Here is a 17,983-nt window from a genome sequence, read left to right as displayed (position 1 = left end):
GGGCCTGCGGTTGCGATCCCCGGCGATCCTCCCAGCCTCTGGCCCTCTCGTGCCAGACGGTATCCTGCCGGCTGCACATCCCCTCTGGCCGAAAACACCCCAAATCTCCCAGCACGCTGCAATGCAGACGCTCCCAAACAATTCCAGCAGCTGCAGGGAACTACAGGTTGTTCGAGTAGCTGCCGGCGCTCTGGCTTGGCCGGGGGCAGAAGCCACAGGCAGTGCCTACTAAATTCAGTTTAAAAAGACAGAGATTTTCCTTTTTTCCTAATTTTTTTCCCCGATCTCCAAGTGTCCTATTCCTTCAACACTGTACATAAAAAGAAAAAAATAATTATAGAAAATAACTCTGACTCAGAATAGTATTAACACTAGCCATAGATTTTCAACGCATGTTTGGAACAGGAGCTTTTTTATTACCATTAACTGCTCCCTGTTCTGTCCAAGGCTTGTTTTGTAGTTGCAGCTCCCTCTCCTTTCTCCTTGGGTTGAATCTCTAAGACTTTACAGGTTATCTTGAAGCCAGCAAGCTGAATTGTATGTGTTTCAAAAACACACTCCCCATTAACAGATGAAGGCAGCTATCCCAGGCACCTGAACGCTGGAATAATTTCCCTGCTCTGTTCAGGATGAGCTCTGGCTTTGACTTACCCAGCAGACCTGAGAGGGTCTGTCCACCTCTTGCGACATTCTGGATCTTCTGGGTATAAATCCGGTATGCATTTTATTCCTTTTATTTAGAAAAAGGTACAGAATGCTTTCAAGGTGCCCTGGCATGTGTCCCAGTGGAATACACTGTATGAAAAATGGTGAACAAACGATTTATGTGGCTACCCCACACATCATACCCTTTTTGTTCACACTTTCTAGATAACCTGTCCTATAAATAATGTTAATACAGTTAATTCTGGATCCATCTGTAACACTGGGCGATACATCTTCCTTATTTTAAATGTAACTATCTTTCCAAGTTCTCCCTGATTTTCACTAGGGAGCATCAGAAGGCACCGGGTATTTTTTTTTCAAGATGGGGATTAGGGAAAATTGGTGAGTATTCGGCTAATGTGTCCTGTGCCTTCATCACACACGACACCTAACCAGGCAGACTATCAGGAAACAATAGATTTTCATGGAGAATCAGCAAAGAAGTTGGTTTTGTAGCATGCACTTCTTTCACTACCTCATTGCAAATATTTTCAACGTTTTTAACAATTAAATATTCCTAGATGTCTTTCGATATAGGAAGGGCTTCTTCCAGTAACTTGTACTTTCAACAACGTGGAAAACAAAAGAAAAATTCCCAAACTGACAGAAAAGATTCTCTCTTCAACACATTCTCCCAAAACAGGGACCCGTACCAATCCTCATGTTTCAGTACAGGCAACATTCACCTAGGGCGGATCACCGAGGAAGATTTGCAAGGTGTGGTTGTTACCAGAAGGGTCTCGGGCTGGGCACACTTTATATTGCTATTTGTGGCTGCAAGCCTGGCAGAAGCATGGCTTGCAACAAGAGATATTTGGGGAACAATTTTATCTAGCGACTAATGAAATAACCTTGAAAGATGAAAATCATCCGGTCTGAAAGGAGGAGCATGAACTGCGATAGGGGATGCTGTAACTCACGGTACCCGGGCAATGGCATTGGCGTGAGACCTCCCAGTACCATTTGCAGTCTCAAGCTGGGAGAAGCTCCCTTAGTTGGCATGACATAGTAATAATAATAAAAATTCCACACAGGGCAGCAGTCAACCCCCTGAAATTGTAAAATAATACAAGAGAAAGGAGAAAAAGAATCGAGGGAGAGAAACCAGTGCCAGCAACATCAGCACTAACCCAGGAAAACGCTTCCCTGAAGGCAAGAGAAACAAGAGGGTTATTCTGATGTTTCCTCTTTAGTATCTATCACGTGCACTTGAGAAATGAGGCCAAGTTGTACAAAGGATCGGGATCAGGAAGAAGAAGAAGAAAAGTTGTACTAATTCAGTCACGTAGAGGTGTAAAGGAAGCTGGGAATTCAGGTCACCCCAGGGCCTGCTCAGCTACAACGGGTATTGCGTGTACATAAAGTCAGCAGTGCCAAGCTAGATGAGTGAGCAACGACAAATGGTGAAGAGCAGCAGATGTTGAACACGTGAAGCTGTGAACTCTGCTCCGGTGGTTTCCTTCTGGCCTCCACCAAATCACCAATCCCATCTGCTTCGGTTTCTTCATCTGCAAAATGAGTATTTACTCATCTTCCTAATAACAGGATGATTGCGATTAAAATTGGAGGGTCACAGTGGGAAGCTATTTTGTTATTTCCCAACAGTAAAGAGATGGAAAGGCTCTGGATTATCTGGATTCAAAGGAATCAAATAATTTTGTGGTCAAACAAAAGTTGTAGACTGTTGCTATGGGAACCATTACATCTCCTCAGAAAGACAATGAATGGCAACTTAATCTTCTCCTATCTGAAAGGGGAAAAATAACCTTCATGTGAACTGCGGGAGTTTCACAGCCGGTCGTTGCTGCTCTTCAAGCTCTTTTGTCCCATTCCTCAAGATTCTCGCTCGTCTGGGAAGAGGAATCCTGCCTAGGCGGCCTCTGAACAAAACCGAAGGTTATTCACTTTGTATTTCTGTACCGCACAAGCTTTCTGCTTGCCGGGATCTCTGCAGTTCGGTTCAGTCACTCACACACCCACCTCCCCACAGAGTTTAAGGATCGTGTTTTCCAAGGTTTTTCTTTTGTACATTTTTTTTTCCCTTGAAGGCACCACTTCAAATGAAAGATCATTCAAGATCTTCACCATCCACTAACGAGCGAGCAGTGGAGATGCCCTGGTTCCTGCTGTCTGGGTAGCACGTAGGTGCTGTTATGGGTATAGGGACTGGCCTTTCATATAATGCCCTGTGCCGCTCTCACAGATTTTTTAAACCTCTCCTCTTCTCCCTCGTCCGCCCTCTCCAAACTCTTGCCGTATATGAACTCAGGGTTTATCCTAGGGAGCCAAACACCAGAAGGACAATCCAGGTGTAAGACCAACGCCGGCCTTTATCATGTCTATATCCCAACATAAACAGACACTGTAGCTTCAGTAAACTTTCACGATTCTTTTGCAACCTTAGTAAGATACAAATTTTTCTCTTTAAACATAGAAAATTTTGTTTTCTCCATTCTCAGTTTTTAGAAGAAACTGGCGTAGCAACGCTGAAGACAGCCTTGCCAATGCTGGCGCTGCAGGTCAGGTAAGGTAAATGGTGCAGAGGAACAACCCTCCAGAAGGATGAAGAGCCCTCAGCCGGTGCTGACTCATGTTTGCCGCTGGACACCAGCGCATCTGCTGACTCACACTCCTTTTTGGGTTTGGTAACCTTCCAGCTCTTCTCTCTCAGAAGGTAACACTGCTTCAGTCAACATCACTTAAATAAGTTAAAATAATCTGATCTGATACACTATGGATATTATTCTTCAATGTAGGAAAGATATATTTACAGGAAATAATAATGACACCGTATTCCATATATTTACGAGGAGTTTTAAACCTTTATTCTCCATTATAAATACTTTATCCCACACTCTCATTTTACAATCTTTACAAAGCCATTTCTTTTGCAGCTTAATTTTGCATAACTGGCATCAAGTTAAAGAGTTCACACAGTCAGAAACACGAACAAAATCCGTTGTTACATTTTGTGTGGAGCGCTGTGAAGATCCGAAGGAATAACTCAGTGCTCTCTAGCCCATTCGCTACGATTAAAGACAGTTTACAATCCAGGCAAGTTCAGCTCAAGGAGTTTAAAGGCTGGCAACCACAACAGCAAAACCTGTAAGCTCCCCTAACCGAACACCTGGAAGACACAGAATGTACCAGAAGTCTGAGAAGAGAACAGATTACATAGTACACTGAAGTTTAAGGTCTGTTCCTTTTAACAGTTATTTTTCTTTCTTTAAATATTAGAACACTTCTACATACAAACAAGCTGTGCAGCTTGCTAGGAATAAAGGTGTTTTAAAGTTACAATAAAACAAGCCACATCCTGTTCTACATCTACGCAGTAAGCATCTACCAGCGTGAGATGCAGCAATAAAGTACAGACAGATGCGTGTAAAATATTTTCTTCCTACCTTCTTCCTCATAAAACTCCATAAACTATGGTTTTGCAAAATTTGGGGACCCAGGTAAACCATGCCTATCCATTTATTAAAACACTTGAGTCTTACAAACCGAGTAATCCATCAATCCAGAGCAGTTCAGAGTTCACTACAATCACACGCATGTGGAACCAACCCTGAGCAACCAAAATGCCGCCGCAGCCGTTCCTGGCCATGAGCATGGATACACTGACAGGGAACTGAAGGCTGAAAGGATCGTGCTGAAGCAAGGCAGGGAACAAAGGAGCGCCACATTCACCCCTAACGAAAGCTACCCGGCAGAATTCATCACTGTTCTTAAGGCAGAAGCTACAAGGCTCAACATAATGACACAGAAACCCTCATATCTTAAATGCTGAGAGTTTCAACAAAGAATCCTGTAGTATTCTGCCTTCTCCCGTACGCAGCACCGCCGAGGGGTGGCACACGCGCAACACAAAGCACAGCAGTGCACTGGAGACAAATTCGAGCCAAGGGCATCGCTTATCACACAGCTCCCCTGAGCCGCTGATGATGGGGAGGAACGCCAGTCCCGGGCGGCCCTCACCCAGGAGCGCTCACACGCTCCAGGGGAGCCAAACAGGGCTGAGAGGCTTTAAAAAGGCAGCCGCTTTCCCACTTTTAGCAACCAAACAGCCAATCTCCTGCCTCTTCGGGGCCAAACCTTGGCCTCTGCCCCGAGCACAGCGGGGGGAAGCGGCTGAGGGACCCTCCAGCTGATCCACCCAGCGTCTGACCGGGGTGGGGGGCCTCTCCCCAGGCCCGGGTCCCGCTTCCCTCTAGGCCCGGCAGAGCCCAAATCCCACCGGACTTGGTCCCCTTCTGCCCGGGGCCCCTCGGACCTCCACAGCAGCTCACAGGAGACGGCACCAGACCCCCCGGCCCCGCTCAGCTCCCCGCCGGCCCAGGCCCCGCCGCCACGGCCAAGGCCCACCGGCAGCCCGCAGCCGCTTCCCCACCCCGTTCCCTAGGCAACGGCGCAGCTCTCGCGAGAGTGCCCGGCGGAAGTTACGCACAGTGCGTGAGGGGCGGGGCAGGCGGAGTGGGGCACGTGATACAGGCGCGGGGATTCCGAACGGTGGAGCGGGAGGTGAGGAGCGGATAAGTCGCCGTTCTGCTCGCGTTTCCATGGCAACCGCCGCCGGAGCGGGCGGGGGGGTTCCGGGAACGCGGGCCCGAGCGGGCGGGGGGTCTCGGGAACGCGGGCCGGGCCGCACCGGAGAGGGCGGGAGGTCCTAGGCCACGGGCCGGGCCGGGCCGGCTTCCTCCGCATCGCCGCGGCCGGACCCCGAGTGCCCGTGAGCCTTCTGCCCGGGCTGCGGTACGGGTCCGCTGGTAACGTCCCGTCCCGAAATATGAAGCGAAAATCGGGCCTTTCGGCATTTCGTCGTGCAAATGAACCTGCCCCGATTGCGGTTCGTCGCTCTACGTGACACCGGCGGTACGGCCTCCTCCCGGTGTGGCAGCAGGGTAAATCCCGGGCCTGCGCTTCGTTGCAGGGACGTGACAAGAAGCATGCCCAAGGTAACGCTGAACGGCATCACGGTGGATTTCCCCTTCCAACCCTACGAGTGCCAGGAAGCCTACATGGCCAAGGTGCTGGAGTGTCTGCAGAAGGTGCGTGCCCCCCGCGCCCGGAGGCGGTGCGGTTCGTTTGCTGCGTTTTATTTCTAAGTAATAAAGGACTTCTCTAAGAAGAGGTTGTCGCAATTCAAGTTTACTTTTTGTTGACCGTATCCTGCCTTTTCCAAATCTTCTCTGACCTTCTTTTAGTTGTATTTTCATTTTACTATATAGTTATTAAAAACCCAGAAGTGTGCAGGCGGCAGACAGTGGAAATGTAGGTAGGGTGTTTCTGCCTAACTTGGGAAAAGGAAGAAGAGCTAAGCAAGTAGTCCTTGTGTTCATGCAGTCTGTCCTTAGCTATCGGGGGTTTGGTTTTGTGTTGTTAGTCCTTGGACTAGTAGTGTAATTTTTCATTTTATCTCTCATAGGATAATCTTACTGAATGAACGTCAAATAAGAAAATGTTTTTTACAATAGTTATCTCTGTTCTGGAGTTGGTTAACAGATCTCCGTGGTCCCTGTTCTTCTGAGAGATCAAACAAGCTTATTGTGGAAGCTTTGGCTTTCCATGTGGCTCAGCATTCATCCATGTCACGGGCAGTGGCTTGGTTCCTGCTTGGTACCTCCTGGTTTTAAAGTAAAAGGCTTGTAAGCCTATATATAAATTCTTTTCATACACTTGAACACGAGTTGTCACAGCAGTGCAAGCTCAGCTGCTAGGTTTTCTGCAACTTGTAGTATTGTTATGCACTTTAAAATTGTAACATCCAGTAGGACAAGGCATTAAAAGTGCTGGCAAAGTTTTCTGCCTAACCTATGACGTGGGATATAGTCTTAATTCTAAAGGAAACTAGCAGTCTGTAATCTAAGAGTCACTTTCTGGGTTTCTTTGCAGTAACTTCTAATATTTTAACGTATTTTATGCTGAAATGTGATGCACTTTAGTTGCTCTAAGAGTGGAGAATTCCTCTGCTCGATAAAGGAAAATAGCTGGCTCTGGGTTTTAGATTGAGCCTCACTAAGTTGATTAGAGGGTCCTGCAGGTCGTGCATTTATAACAACCTTACGTGGGGTATGTGTGTGTTTCTGTCGTATGGTAGAGTCTACCAGATGGTGATTGCTCTTATACTGAGGGTATGCAGTACCGCACAAAGACCTGTTCTAGTTGAATCTCCAAGTCACTCATTTTTTCCCTTTTTATTTTATTTCTCTTCAATAAAGAAGGTAAATGGCATTTTGGAGAGCCCTACAGGCACAGGAAAGACCCTCTGCCTGCTGTGTTCCACTCTGGCTTGGCGGGAACACTTTAAAGATACTATCTCAGCCCGCAAAATTGCGCAGCGTATGAATGGAGTGGAGCTCTTTCCTGAGAGACCCATGTCATCCTGGGGCAATGCTGCCACAGATGCTGATATCCCAAGTAAGTACTGTGATTTTTATGCTCGGTAGGAGCGATAGAGGAGTGTTAATGAGCACTTGCTTTCACCTATCTCTTGTAATAAGTATGTAATTATAAAAGTCATGGAGCCATTGTTTAGCAGCTGAAGCACGATTTTACCATTTTATAGATTTTAAAGGCGTTCTACATATTTTTAATTTTTCTTAGAACATTAGAAACTCATTTAGCTCATTTTGTGCGTGTGAATAGTTAGATGACAAAATTTCTTGCTGTCTCTACAAGGCAAACTGTTACCATAGTACCAGCTGGGAAAGGAGGCTAATAATACCTCTAGTTCTTCTTTCCATGCTAATAATGTTTTTCTGCTTTTTCTTCTCCTCTATTTGGCAGCTTATTACACTGACATTCCGAAAATAATTTATGCCTCCAGAACTCACTCACAACTTACACAGGTCATTAATGAATTAAAGAACACAGTCTACAGGTAAATATGATTTAGGATAATGTTCCTATTCAAAGAGAAGGTGGAGAAACCCGCTGATTTAGTTATTGTTTGAGTTTATGTGGATGAATGTATAAAAAAATGATATCCAGTGAAATGTAGTTCTCTTAATGTGCATGTATAGAGCCTGGATTTCTTTGTTGGTTTGGCTTTTTTTTCATACTTCACAGCTTCTCTTATCTCCTTCGATCATTGAATTTCCTGAATTTGATCTGGTTTGGTTCTTTACTTCACACATTTACTTCTAAAATTACCTTTTTTTTTCTTTTCTTTTTTTTTTTTTTCCTGGGGCATTTCCTTAAGGCAGTGGGAAGCTGTTACAAAGTTGTATTCCTTAGGCTGATGTAAATCTATGAAGAACTTTGTGTTTTTGCTATACCAATGTCTGTCACGTTTTCAGCTGTTGACATGCCTGTGTGTAGACCGAGCTCTTTGGACAGGCAGTAATCATTTGTTTATATGTTTCTTGTAAATATACAGCCTTGTAATAAGCAAAAAAGGTATTGTGAATGTTTGTAATGCATTAGTTCTTGTCATAACCTTACTCTAAAAATCACAGCCAGCTTGGAATAGCTTGTAATAAATGACAGGCCCCAGGTTCTTCAGCTGAACTGTCATAACAGAACCCAGATTTTATGGTGGATGATGGAAGCTGCTACTCATTACCTCCTGCTGTAAACTGCTGCTTATTACCACCCACTGCTACCAGGGAAATGCAGTACCATAAAGTCAAATAACATATATAGCTGTTACAAGCAAACTAACTTACTTACTGTTTCTGATTCTCACCCTTATTTTGGGCTCATCTATTTCTCCTGAACCTTTCACTTCTGATATATTATACCAAACCTAGGCATGTACAACTGTGTTTTTCTTTCTTGCTTTATTTTTAACATCAATTTTGTGTATTCTGCTTGAACAGGCCAAGATATGTGTTTTGGGTTCCAGAGAGCAGCTTTGCATCAATCCTGAAGTGAAGCGACAGGAGAGCAACCACATGCAGGTGAGAACAGAGCCTTGAAAGCATGCACAGTGAGAACATGGAGGTGTTTTTTTTGGTGTACGGTGTGTAATTCTTAACTCTGACATTAACTACTGGAGGCTGTAGGGAAACGTAGTAGTTCTAAATGTGTTTCAAGGAACTTTTAGTTTCTAGTTTTGTGAGTGCAAAATTTAATTCTGAGTCTCTGGTAGCATTTTCCATCCAGAGAAGGATGTTGTTGTGTAGAACATGAGAGTTAATAGTTTGCAGTTTACTTTCTGATCTGCCACTTCAGTGTTTTTCAAGAGCAACAATAATTTCAGAATAGTGCTTCAGTGATTGATTTACCTGTTATTTTTACAATATCAAAGATTACTGTTTTGAAAAGTATTAGTGGCAAAATATAACAAAACTTCCTCTGAGCATCTGAGCGTTCTGTGCTGCGTGAAAGAAAGCCTAACTTTTAAGGTGGACAGAGGGACACATGATTTTAAAACTGAAGAACTGTGCTTAGCATTTATTCATTAGCTGGTGTAGCAGAAAACTAATAGCTCTTCACCCCTTAACATGCTTTTCAGTGCTTGACAAGCTGTGCTACTCTTGGCTAAAATATACTATATTTTACAGATCTACATGTGCCGAATGAAAGTGATGGCTCGTGCTTGTCATTTCTATAACAATGTGGAAGGTGAGTTTGGCTGTGGAAGGAAAGCCCTATTTTTTGGAGAGGGAGAGGTTTGCTAGGCAGGTAGAGAAGTTTGGAAGAGTTGGCAGAATCTGCCTGTGCATGCGTGCGCGCGTGTGTGTTTTGCTCTGCATTAAAGTCTTTAAAGAATGAAATGTTAGGAAGTGGATGAGTGTGATGATCAGGGTAACAACAAATCTTTGTGTTGATACCTTTACCTAAGCTTGTGGTTGTAATATAATTTTTCACAGAAAAGAGTACAGAGAAAGAACTGATTGAATCAATCATGGATATCGAAGACTTGGTTAAAAATGGAAACAAGCACAGGTAAATGATTCCCTCTGACTTTCCTCCCCCTTACTTGTGAAAATAGTGAAAACTATTTCTCTGCTCATTTTTATTAGTACCTTGGTATGAACTTGACATACACTAAAGTAGCAGAACAATGATGAGAGCAAAGTGGAGTAGCTATATATGTTGCAGAGACAGTTTCCAACAAAGTCACGTGGGCACTAAAGCCTTAACTTCTGTTACTGCAGTTTTCATCATACAGCAATTTATTTCAATCCTTACTTGTGTAAAGACTGAACCAGATCAGTCAGGCTCACCAATATTTTATTTCTCGCTTGAGCAGAGGCTACCAATATCATCTGACATGACAAATGATATTGCAGTTTTGTTTCAGATCTAAGAGGATGAGGTGACTGATTTGTTGAGATAAAATAGTCTAGTGCAGCATTTACTTCTAGTCTAAAGGGGTGAAATGATAATGCAGTGATGAATGCCGCTCTTTCTCCTTTAATTTATTTTTTCTTTGTTTTGTTGAGCTGCACAGCTAGGTATTATTTTCTACACTTCTTTTTACTTGTCTTCTGTGTGTAGAGCTAGCCATCTGCCCTAAAACTAAACAAGCCAGTTTCAACTCCTTAGGTTGGTTAGAAATCCTTGAGAGTATGAAACAGAGTACATGAATGTTGATGCACTCTTAATATTTCTGCAAGTATTACTTCATAGTTTGTACTACTTTTTTTTAAACAGAGCTTGTCCTTATTATCTCTCTCGAAGCCTGAAGCAGCAAGCAGATATTATTTTTATGCCTTACAACTATTTACTAGACTCAAAGGTAACATATATCTTTGCTTTTAAATGCAATTATTCTTCTATTTATCTTATATTGGCTTTTAGTGGATAAGCTGTGAAGAACTGATGCAGAGCAAGTGAATGCGTTATGTGGTATACTTCAAAACTAACCAAAACCCAGTTCAAATTCAGAACCATAGAGGATGCCATTTTGTGTTTTCCTCTGTAAAGTTCTTTCCCACAGTTAAGAAATATTTTCTTTTTTCTTTTTTGTTTGAGGTCTTGCTATTTTTATAGAATTAGCTTTGCAGAATGTGATGCCCTTGTTGTTTGGTGATACCTCCTGAATACAAATCTTCAGTCGCATACTGTGCAGTGGTTTTGCATGCATTCTGAGACACTTTTGTTTCTGCAGCCAGCTGCATGATTTCTAGAATAAGGAAACGTTTTCAGTAGAGACTGGACATCTCTCTTGGAAATAATTGCTGGCTTTGTAAAACAAGCTGTTGCAATAAGTTGTCCATATTTCATGGATAGAAAATGAAACCTTTGAAAACTCTGTTGAGGAAAGAAATCTGCTGACATCTTCGTGCAACTTGGAGTAATTAATGAATTACAGTAAAAGTCAGATTACATTCTACTGCTACAAAAGGCAAAAAGACCAAATGTTTAATAAATTAAAAAATAAAATTAAATTAAAAAAAATCTCTGACCACCTTAAGCGAAGCAGCATTATGAAATGGAGTTATGTGGTCTGGTACTGCTGGGGCTGTTTTCAGAGCATCCACTTCTTGCAAAGACGACACAAGCATAAATTTGTAAAAACAAGGCAAATCCCCCTGCTTCACACCCCGCTCCTCCCAGATCCCTATCGGCAAAAACAGTGACTGAAATTAATTCTGATAAACTTGTGCATCCTAGTATGGTACATCTGTTTGCTTCCTTAGTACAATGTCAGTTGTAACCTCCATAAACTTCTACACGATAATTTTTAGCACCTTCATTTCCAGAGAAAACGATTCTGTGGTTTATATATTAAGTAGCCACAGCGATTACTTGCTGTAGTCTCAAAAAAAAAAAACAACCCAAAAACAAAAAACCCCCAAAAAACCTCAGAGTACATGAAACCCCAAATCTGGGCCAATTTCTCAGTCAAATCTATATTTCTTGGTGGCCTTTTTATCCATTCCCTCATTCTCTTTTTCATCTTTAGAGCCGGAGAGCGCACAACTTAGACCTGAAGGGGGCTGTGGTAATACTTGATGAAGCTCACAATGTGGTAAGCTGTTTCTGGTCTGTTGCCATTTTTCAGACTTCATCCAAAGAGAAAAACAGACCCGTGCCCTATTACAAACAGTCTGTAAAATCTGTACTTGGCTATATGTTGTTAACGTTCGTTATCACGAACATTTCTTGTTTCCATGACAGTTAAAGCTTTGTAGTGATTTTCTACAAGGTGATAGTGTCTTCCTGAGGGGTGGATCTCCAGATTTATGAGGGCGCTCATTTTCTTGTTTGGAGAGTTCTCTTCCAGGGTGTAAGAAATCATGAAAGATCCATTCTTGAAGCTCAGCTGCATCAGCTGTCCAAGTGCAGTAGATGGCAAATGTGACTCTTGTAATATTTCCAAGTCTTCACTCATAGAGAGAAAAAGAAAAAAAGAAAAAAAAAAAAAAAGCGCTGCATTATGAGATCTTTCTCTTAGTTGGCTCAAAACTGCAGCCCTTTGCCTAAATAATGAAATACAAAGGAACATTTGAAATATGTCCCTTTTTTCTGCCACATGAACAACCTCCCAGTGGGATTTCAGCTAAACAGCTGCAAAGTTCATTTTCCGATTGTGTGTTCTTCTTTCAGTAAGCAGGCCATCAGAGGGTGTGCTATGTTTGACTAGAGATAGTTGCAGAGTTGCATCCAGTATGTGCTCCTTTCATCAGAACATCTTTTTTTGCGTTGAAAAATGGGTGGAAATCCAGTCATAGCTGTTTGGGTTTTGGTGGTTTGTTTTGGTTTGTTTTTTTTCCCCTTTGTAGTGTTGTCCTGGTTTCGGCTGGGACAGAGTTAATTTTCTTCTTAGTAGCTGGTACAGTGCTGTGTTTCAGATTTAGTGTGAGAATAGTGTTGATAACACACTGATGTTCTAGTTGTTGCTCAGTAGCGCTTATCCTAAGTTAAGGACTTCTCAGTTTCCCATGCTCTGCCAGCAAGGAGCTGCACAAGAAGCTGGGAGGGAGCACGGCCAGGACAGCTGACCCCAACTAGCCAAGGGCTATTCCATACCATGGAACGTCATGCCCAGTATATAAACTGGGGGAGCTGGCCGGGAGGGGCAGATCGCTGCTGGGGCATCGGTCAGCGGGTGGTGAGCAATTGCATTGGGCATCACTTCTCTTTTCTTGAGTTTTATTTCTCTCTTTTTTTTTTTTGTGATATTCCTTTTCATTATTATTATCATTATATTTTTATTTTTGTTAGTATTTTATTTTACTTTAGTTATTAAACTGCTCTTATCTCAACCCATGAGTTTTACTTTGTTTTCTCGATCCTCCTCCCCATCCCACTGGGAGGGGGGAGCGGCTGCGTGGTGCTTAGTTGCTGGCTGGGGTTAAACCATGACAAGTGTTTAAAAAATACTAATTGATGCCTGCATGCGGGAATTAACCAGAACAGCTATTCTAGAACTACTTGTTTTGCAATAGTTATCCCATGATACTGTCTGTTCCAGGTTAATATGTGGAAACTTAGTAATGACTCTGAAATAAAATTGACAACTTTCTGATTAGTTTGTTTGTGCATGCAGCTAGTTTAGCATTTTTTTCTTTATAATGTATTTCTTCATAGCTATTGCAGTCAAATTTTTGTGGTTAGTCCTTACTATTTCTCTTCATTCCTCAGGGAAAATGATTTTTTTCATGAATGAAAAATTTGTAACAAAACAATATGTGACTTATTTTTCAAGGTCATAGAGAGTTTTGTCAAACTTACCAATTTAGTGAGTGTTCAAACCATTAGTTTTTTTTAATAGAAAGTTGGTATGTTTCCTTCCTTCTCTATAATAATATTTGTTCTGGCATACATTTGGCCCAAATTTTACATATGAATAATATGCATTTTACTGTTTGGTTTTGGGTTTTTTTCATGGCCCCCCTTCCCTTTTTGCTCCATGCCCCCATCTCTGCAAGATCATGAGGGGCAAGGACCGTGTCTTCGTATGAGTGGATATAGGGATACGAGTATTTCCTAAGAGTGTAAGAGGGACCAGGAAGTAGCTCTTTCAAAGGACAAACTGATTCTCTAACTAAAAAATTCGCTACTTGGACAATTTTTCATCGGACAGCAAGGTATTTGGAAACTGCATGGGAGAAACAAAAGGATGTCAAGAAAAATCTATTAGCAGCAACACTAAGAACACAGAGGAGGTGACACCTATTAAAAACAAAAGGGATCTTAATGATGACAGTGATTCACTACTAGATGGGAATGGTAGAATGTTGATAACGTGGAAGAGGCAAAACCTGTTCTACATTTCAGAAAAAAAGGATGCCTAGTAATAGTCAAAGTCTTCAGGTGTTTCTAAAATGTCTTCTGGCCTGAGCCGGAGATCAGAAATGAAATCAAGCTTGGTCATCTGGACCTTATCATCTGTGAAATTGCCTGAGCAAATAGCACACTGAGCAGTCCAAGTAATGCTTCCATTCCTTGATATTTTAGGAGAAGTTGTGTGAGGAGTCGTCGTCTTTTGATTTGACACCCTATGATTTGGCTTCGGCAATGGATGCTATAAATGTTGTACTGGAAGAACAAGCCAAAGTAGTTCAACAGAATGAAATAAATGCTGAATTCAATATGGAGTTGGCCAATTCAGGTGTGTTGACAACCACAAACCACTGTTTCACTGGGATTATAGGGTGCCACTACCAAGAACTGGAAAATAACTTTTCCTAACGGTTTCTGGAAAATTTACTCTCATTAGTAGATAAATTATTGTTAATTAGTAATCACTGCCAGACAAACATGAAAAGATTTGGCCAAATCAATGTGACGTGAGGGGTCATGAAAGAGAATAGTGGGTGGAACGCAGATGATGCCTGTCCATGTACACAGTTCTAGCCCTCATATCGGTAATTTCTGAAAAGCCATAAAGAAACTGGGAATGAAACAGACATGAAACATCCTCTTTGAAATCTTTCCTTTCTTCAACAGGACTGAACATGGAACTTGAAGATATAGCAAAGATAAAGAGTAAGGTTATTTTTTGTGTTGTTGAAAATTGTTGTTGAAGCTGTTTCAGAAGGTCAACAACTATAAATCAGGCTCACGTAGCATTTCTGTAGACATTGCTCATAACTGAGAAATTCCTGGAAGATTAAGTTGTCTCTCTTTTTCAGAGAATTTTGTGGAAAGTTTAGTTACATTTTTTTTTCCCCCAAGAAGATGAGAGATTTGGCAAATGAATGTGTCACTTCTTTCTTTGCTAGAAGGTCCCTTGTTTTGTAATCTTGTCAGTGTGCTGGAATTGTATTAGTTGCGTCATTCTCATGTAAGAACATGGTGCTACATAAAGTTAATAGCAAGACCTTGAGATGTCTCATGTTTACAGAGCATTTCCAAGAACAACTTTCCCCACCTATAGAGAAGAGTTTAACATTTAGCTGACAACTTAAGCTTCATCTAAGAATTGAGGTCATAGAAGTTCTTAAAGTTGACTAAGAATATTTAGAGATGGTATCTAGGAAATTGGTTTTGATCATTTTGATTTGTTTACAGAATTAAGAAAACAGCTAGGTTGCTGTCTTTGGTAACAGCCTTTGTAATAAAGTATGTTTGAAAAAGAGACTTAGATGTGTCCCAGAAGTGAGTTTCTGTGAACCCTAACTTTTTTCCCTCTTGGTTCTCTTAAAGAAATTCTTCTTCAGCTAGAAAGTGCTATTGATGCAGTGGAGCTGCCACCAAATGATAGTGGAGTCACCAAAGAAGGAAGGTAAATTTCTTCTCATTAATATGCTTACATGTTAAAAGTACAGCAAATTCTAGACCCAGATGAAACTGGGTCAGCTGTTAGGATTGGTAGCACTGTTCTAGTTTCTGGGAATAGTATTTATTCAAAGTTTTGGGTTGCCTTAAATCCCCTTTCTGTAGGAATCATTATTTCTGGTGGAACTCCCTTTTAAAGTGTTTCAAGAGTGGAAAATCCTATGCTGTGTGTATGCTTATCAGGTATTCTGAACAGGAAGAAGCTCCTCACTGTGCTTCTTTTAATGTTGCGTCATGATTTAAACAGAGGTATTAGTGCCACAGTGATTTGGTTTGAGGTACCTCAGAGCTCTGTAAGTCTATGTCTAAACTAATGCATATTGTATATTGTAAAAAAATCATGGAAATTGCATGCAAATCTGTTTCTAAACTAATACATGTTGTATGTTGTAGAGAAATCATGGAAAATGTGAAGGATGTGGTCAGTATGCTTTCTGTCATGTCAATATTGTCTGCTGTCTTTATAACCAAATACTTATTTTTATTCCTGTAAGTTTTTCTTTCTCGTGGAGACAAGAACATGTTTTGCTACTAGATGGTGAAATTGTTGTTACAAAAGAGTAACAGTAATTGTGTCCATATGATTATTTACAGTGTTTACCCATTTGTGCTTTTTCTTTGTAAATTGCAGCTACATCTTTGATCTGTTTGCAGCGGCCCAAATAACATTCCAGACCAAATCCTCACTCTTGGAGTCGCTAGAGCAGATTTTACAGTTTCTTTCAGGCCGTAAGTGTAAATTTGTTAGTTGTTTCGCTCGGACTTTTCTCTGTAATGTAAGTAATTGGAAGTTTGCATTGTTCAGGGAGAGGAGGAGAAAGGCTTCTTTGTTTAGATTTAAATTATAAGGCTTTTAAAAGCTGAAATTTGACCCTGAGGACCTATGTCTTTTTATTAAGACTTGCTGCGAGGTCCTCTGCTAGGAAACATGGTTTATGTCTGTTCATGCAATGGAACTAGTTTTAAGAACCACTTTGTGTCAAAACCTGAGCGTGTACCAACATATGTGTATACATACATGTGCATATGTAGAGGGTTTTTGCACACAGCGCTATTTGTCTCCAAAACCAGAAGGATTGTGAGGTGGAGCTTGTTGACATTTTGCTGATGGCGCTTTTAGTGTCTTGAGTTCTTCCGTGATGGTGGAGTTATGAAACAGGAATGCTGGGAATCACATAATATGGTTTTGTTTGGTTTTTTTTTCCTTGATTTAGCAAGCTTCTCTTCTACTGTCTGTCAGCATCTTGTTCTTAATTTGCCCTTCTGCAAAGAAAAATCTCCAACTTCCACATGTGCTAAGAAAATGATTTAGTTAGTTCTTACTAGCAGACTCTTCAGTAAAAGCATTGAAGAGAGCAAGCCCACTCCATGGAGACTAGAACATAGACTGTCAGTTCTGCAAGTGCATCCTTTGAGAACACTTCTATCCTTCCTTTTTTTCTCCCAGCATCTTTCTCCTTTTAGGCTGTTTGCACTCTGGCTTAACAGGTGCATCTGTTTATTATTTCTGTGGTCAAATTCTCATCATCGGTGTATTTCGTATGTTCTTGTAACTGCCGCTCTGTAGTCACTGTTTTAAGCATACTAGAAGCTTGGAAATGGTTGTAAAGGGCTATTTATAGCTATAGCAAAGGTTAGTTTTGTCTCTCTGCATAACGGGGTAGTCGGTTTTCTATTCTTTTTTTTCATGAGACTAATATTAGTCATGTGAGCTTTTGAAAGAGTAACCTAACAGTTTAAGCATGCTTATCTTTGTTTTAATTATCTCCTTTCCAATTTTTAATGTAGAGGAGCCTTAAGAAGTTTACATAACTGTCTCAGATGACAGCTTCCCAATGTGTCAGAGACATGAAACTTCCTTTGGAATGCCAGTATTACGTTTCTCCTTGCATCTTGAATAATAATGAAAAACTTGAAATAATTTATTTGTTTCAGATAATATTTTCAAGTCATTGTGTTCAGAGTGTTGTGCTGTTCGGATCAGATATGGATGTATGTTTGTGTTGTAAAAGTAATCATGCATTATTCTCTCTAGGTACTGGGATATTTGTCAATACATCTGGATTGCATAAGCTCTCAGATATTATCCAGGTAAACAATTAACGCTGCTTCTATATACGTCTGAAGGATAGAAGAGTTGATTTAAAAAATGTGGAAAGACATTGGATCTGTTTTATTCTTGATTGTATGTACGCTTGTGCAGTGATGGAAGTCTCTGGGTTTTTGAGGAGAAAGCTGCTGCCTAATGGGATGGTCTACTTTGATATTTACCCAGGTTGTTCCTTTACAGTTTTGATGTCCCTTTTTGGAGATGCTCGATTTAAATTTGTCTGGTTTTAGCCTCCACCAGGTGGAGCTGGGTTATTGAGCTGTTTACTTTCTAGCAGCAATGTTTGGGAATATGAGACCTTCTCGTGAAATAACAGGACAGGCTAAGGAAAAAAAGCATACAGAGGATAATTTAACTGTTTTTTTTTTCATTTAATTATTAAATTAAGAGATCTGTAAAATAAAAATCTTTTTAGTGCCACAGGAACTGAATGTGACACTTGTGGGTGTCCATATGGTGCTGTCAGTCCTCTCCCTGTTGTGCGCTTGC

General features: G+C 41.3%; 1 protein-coding gene across 1 annotated transcript in view; it reads left to right on the top strand.

Moving 5' to 3' along the window:
- Positions 1 to 5,591: 5,591 nt before the first annotated feature.
- RTEL1 (regulator of telomere elongation helicase 1) overlaps positions 5,592 to 17,983 on the top strand; it is a 52,610-nt gene continuing 40,218 nt past the window's right edge. The window contains 14 exon segments of the mRNA XM_050907357.1: positions 5,592 to 5,753; positions 6,924 to 7,122; positions 7,492 to 7,585; positions 8,194 to 8,200; positions 8,532 to 8,606; positions 9,213 to 9,273; positions 9,522 to 9,597; positions 10,309 to 10,393; positions 11,564 to 11,629; positions 14,062 to 14,215; positions 14,554 to 14,592; positions 15,253 to 15,331; positions 16,016 to 16,113; positions 17,420 to 17,475. Of these exon segments, the coding sequence (XP_050763314.1) occupies positions 5,652 to 5,753; positions 6,924 to 7,122; positions 7,492 to 7,585; positions 8,194 to 8,200; positions 8,532 to 8,606; positions 9,213 to 9,273; positions 9,522 to 9,597; positions 10,309 to 10,393; positions 11,564 to 11,629; positions 14,062 to 14,215; positions 14,554 to 14,592; positions 15,253 to 15,331; positions 16,016 to 16,113; positions 17,420 to 17,475 (1,191 nt within the window). The 5' untranslated portion in view covers positions 5,592 to 5,651.

Source organism: Gymnogyps californianus, chromosome 17 (genome assembly GCF_018139145.2).
Source record: "Gymnogyps californianus isolate 813 chromosome 17, ASM1813914v2, whole genome shotgun sequence".
NCBI lineage: Eukaryota > Metazoa > Chordata > Aves > Accipitriformes > Cathartidae > Gymnogyps > Gymnogyps californianus.
This window is presented reverse-complemented; position numbering and strand designations above follow the sequence as displayed.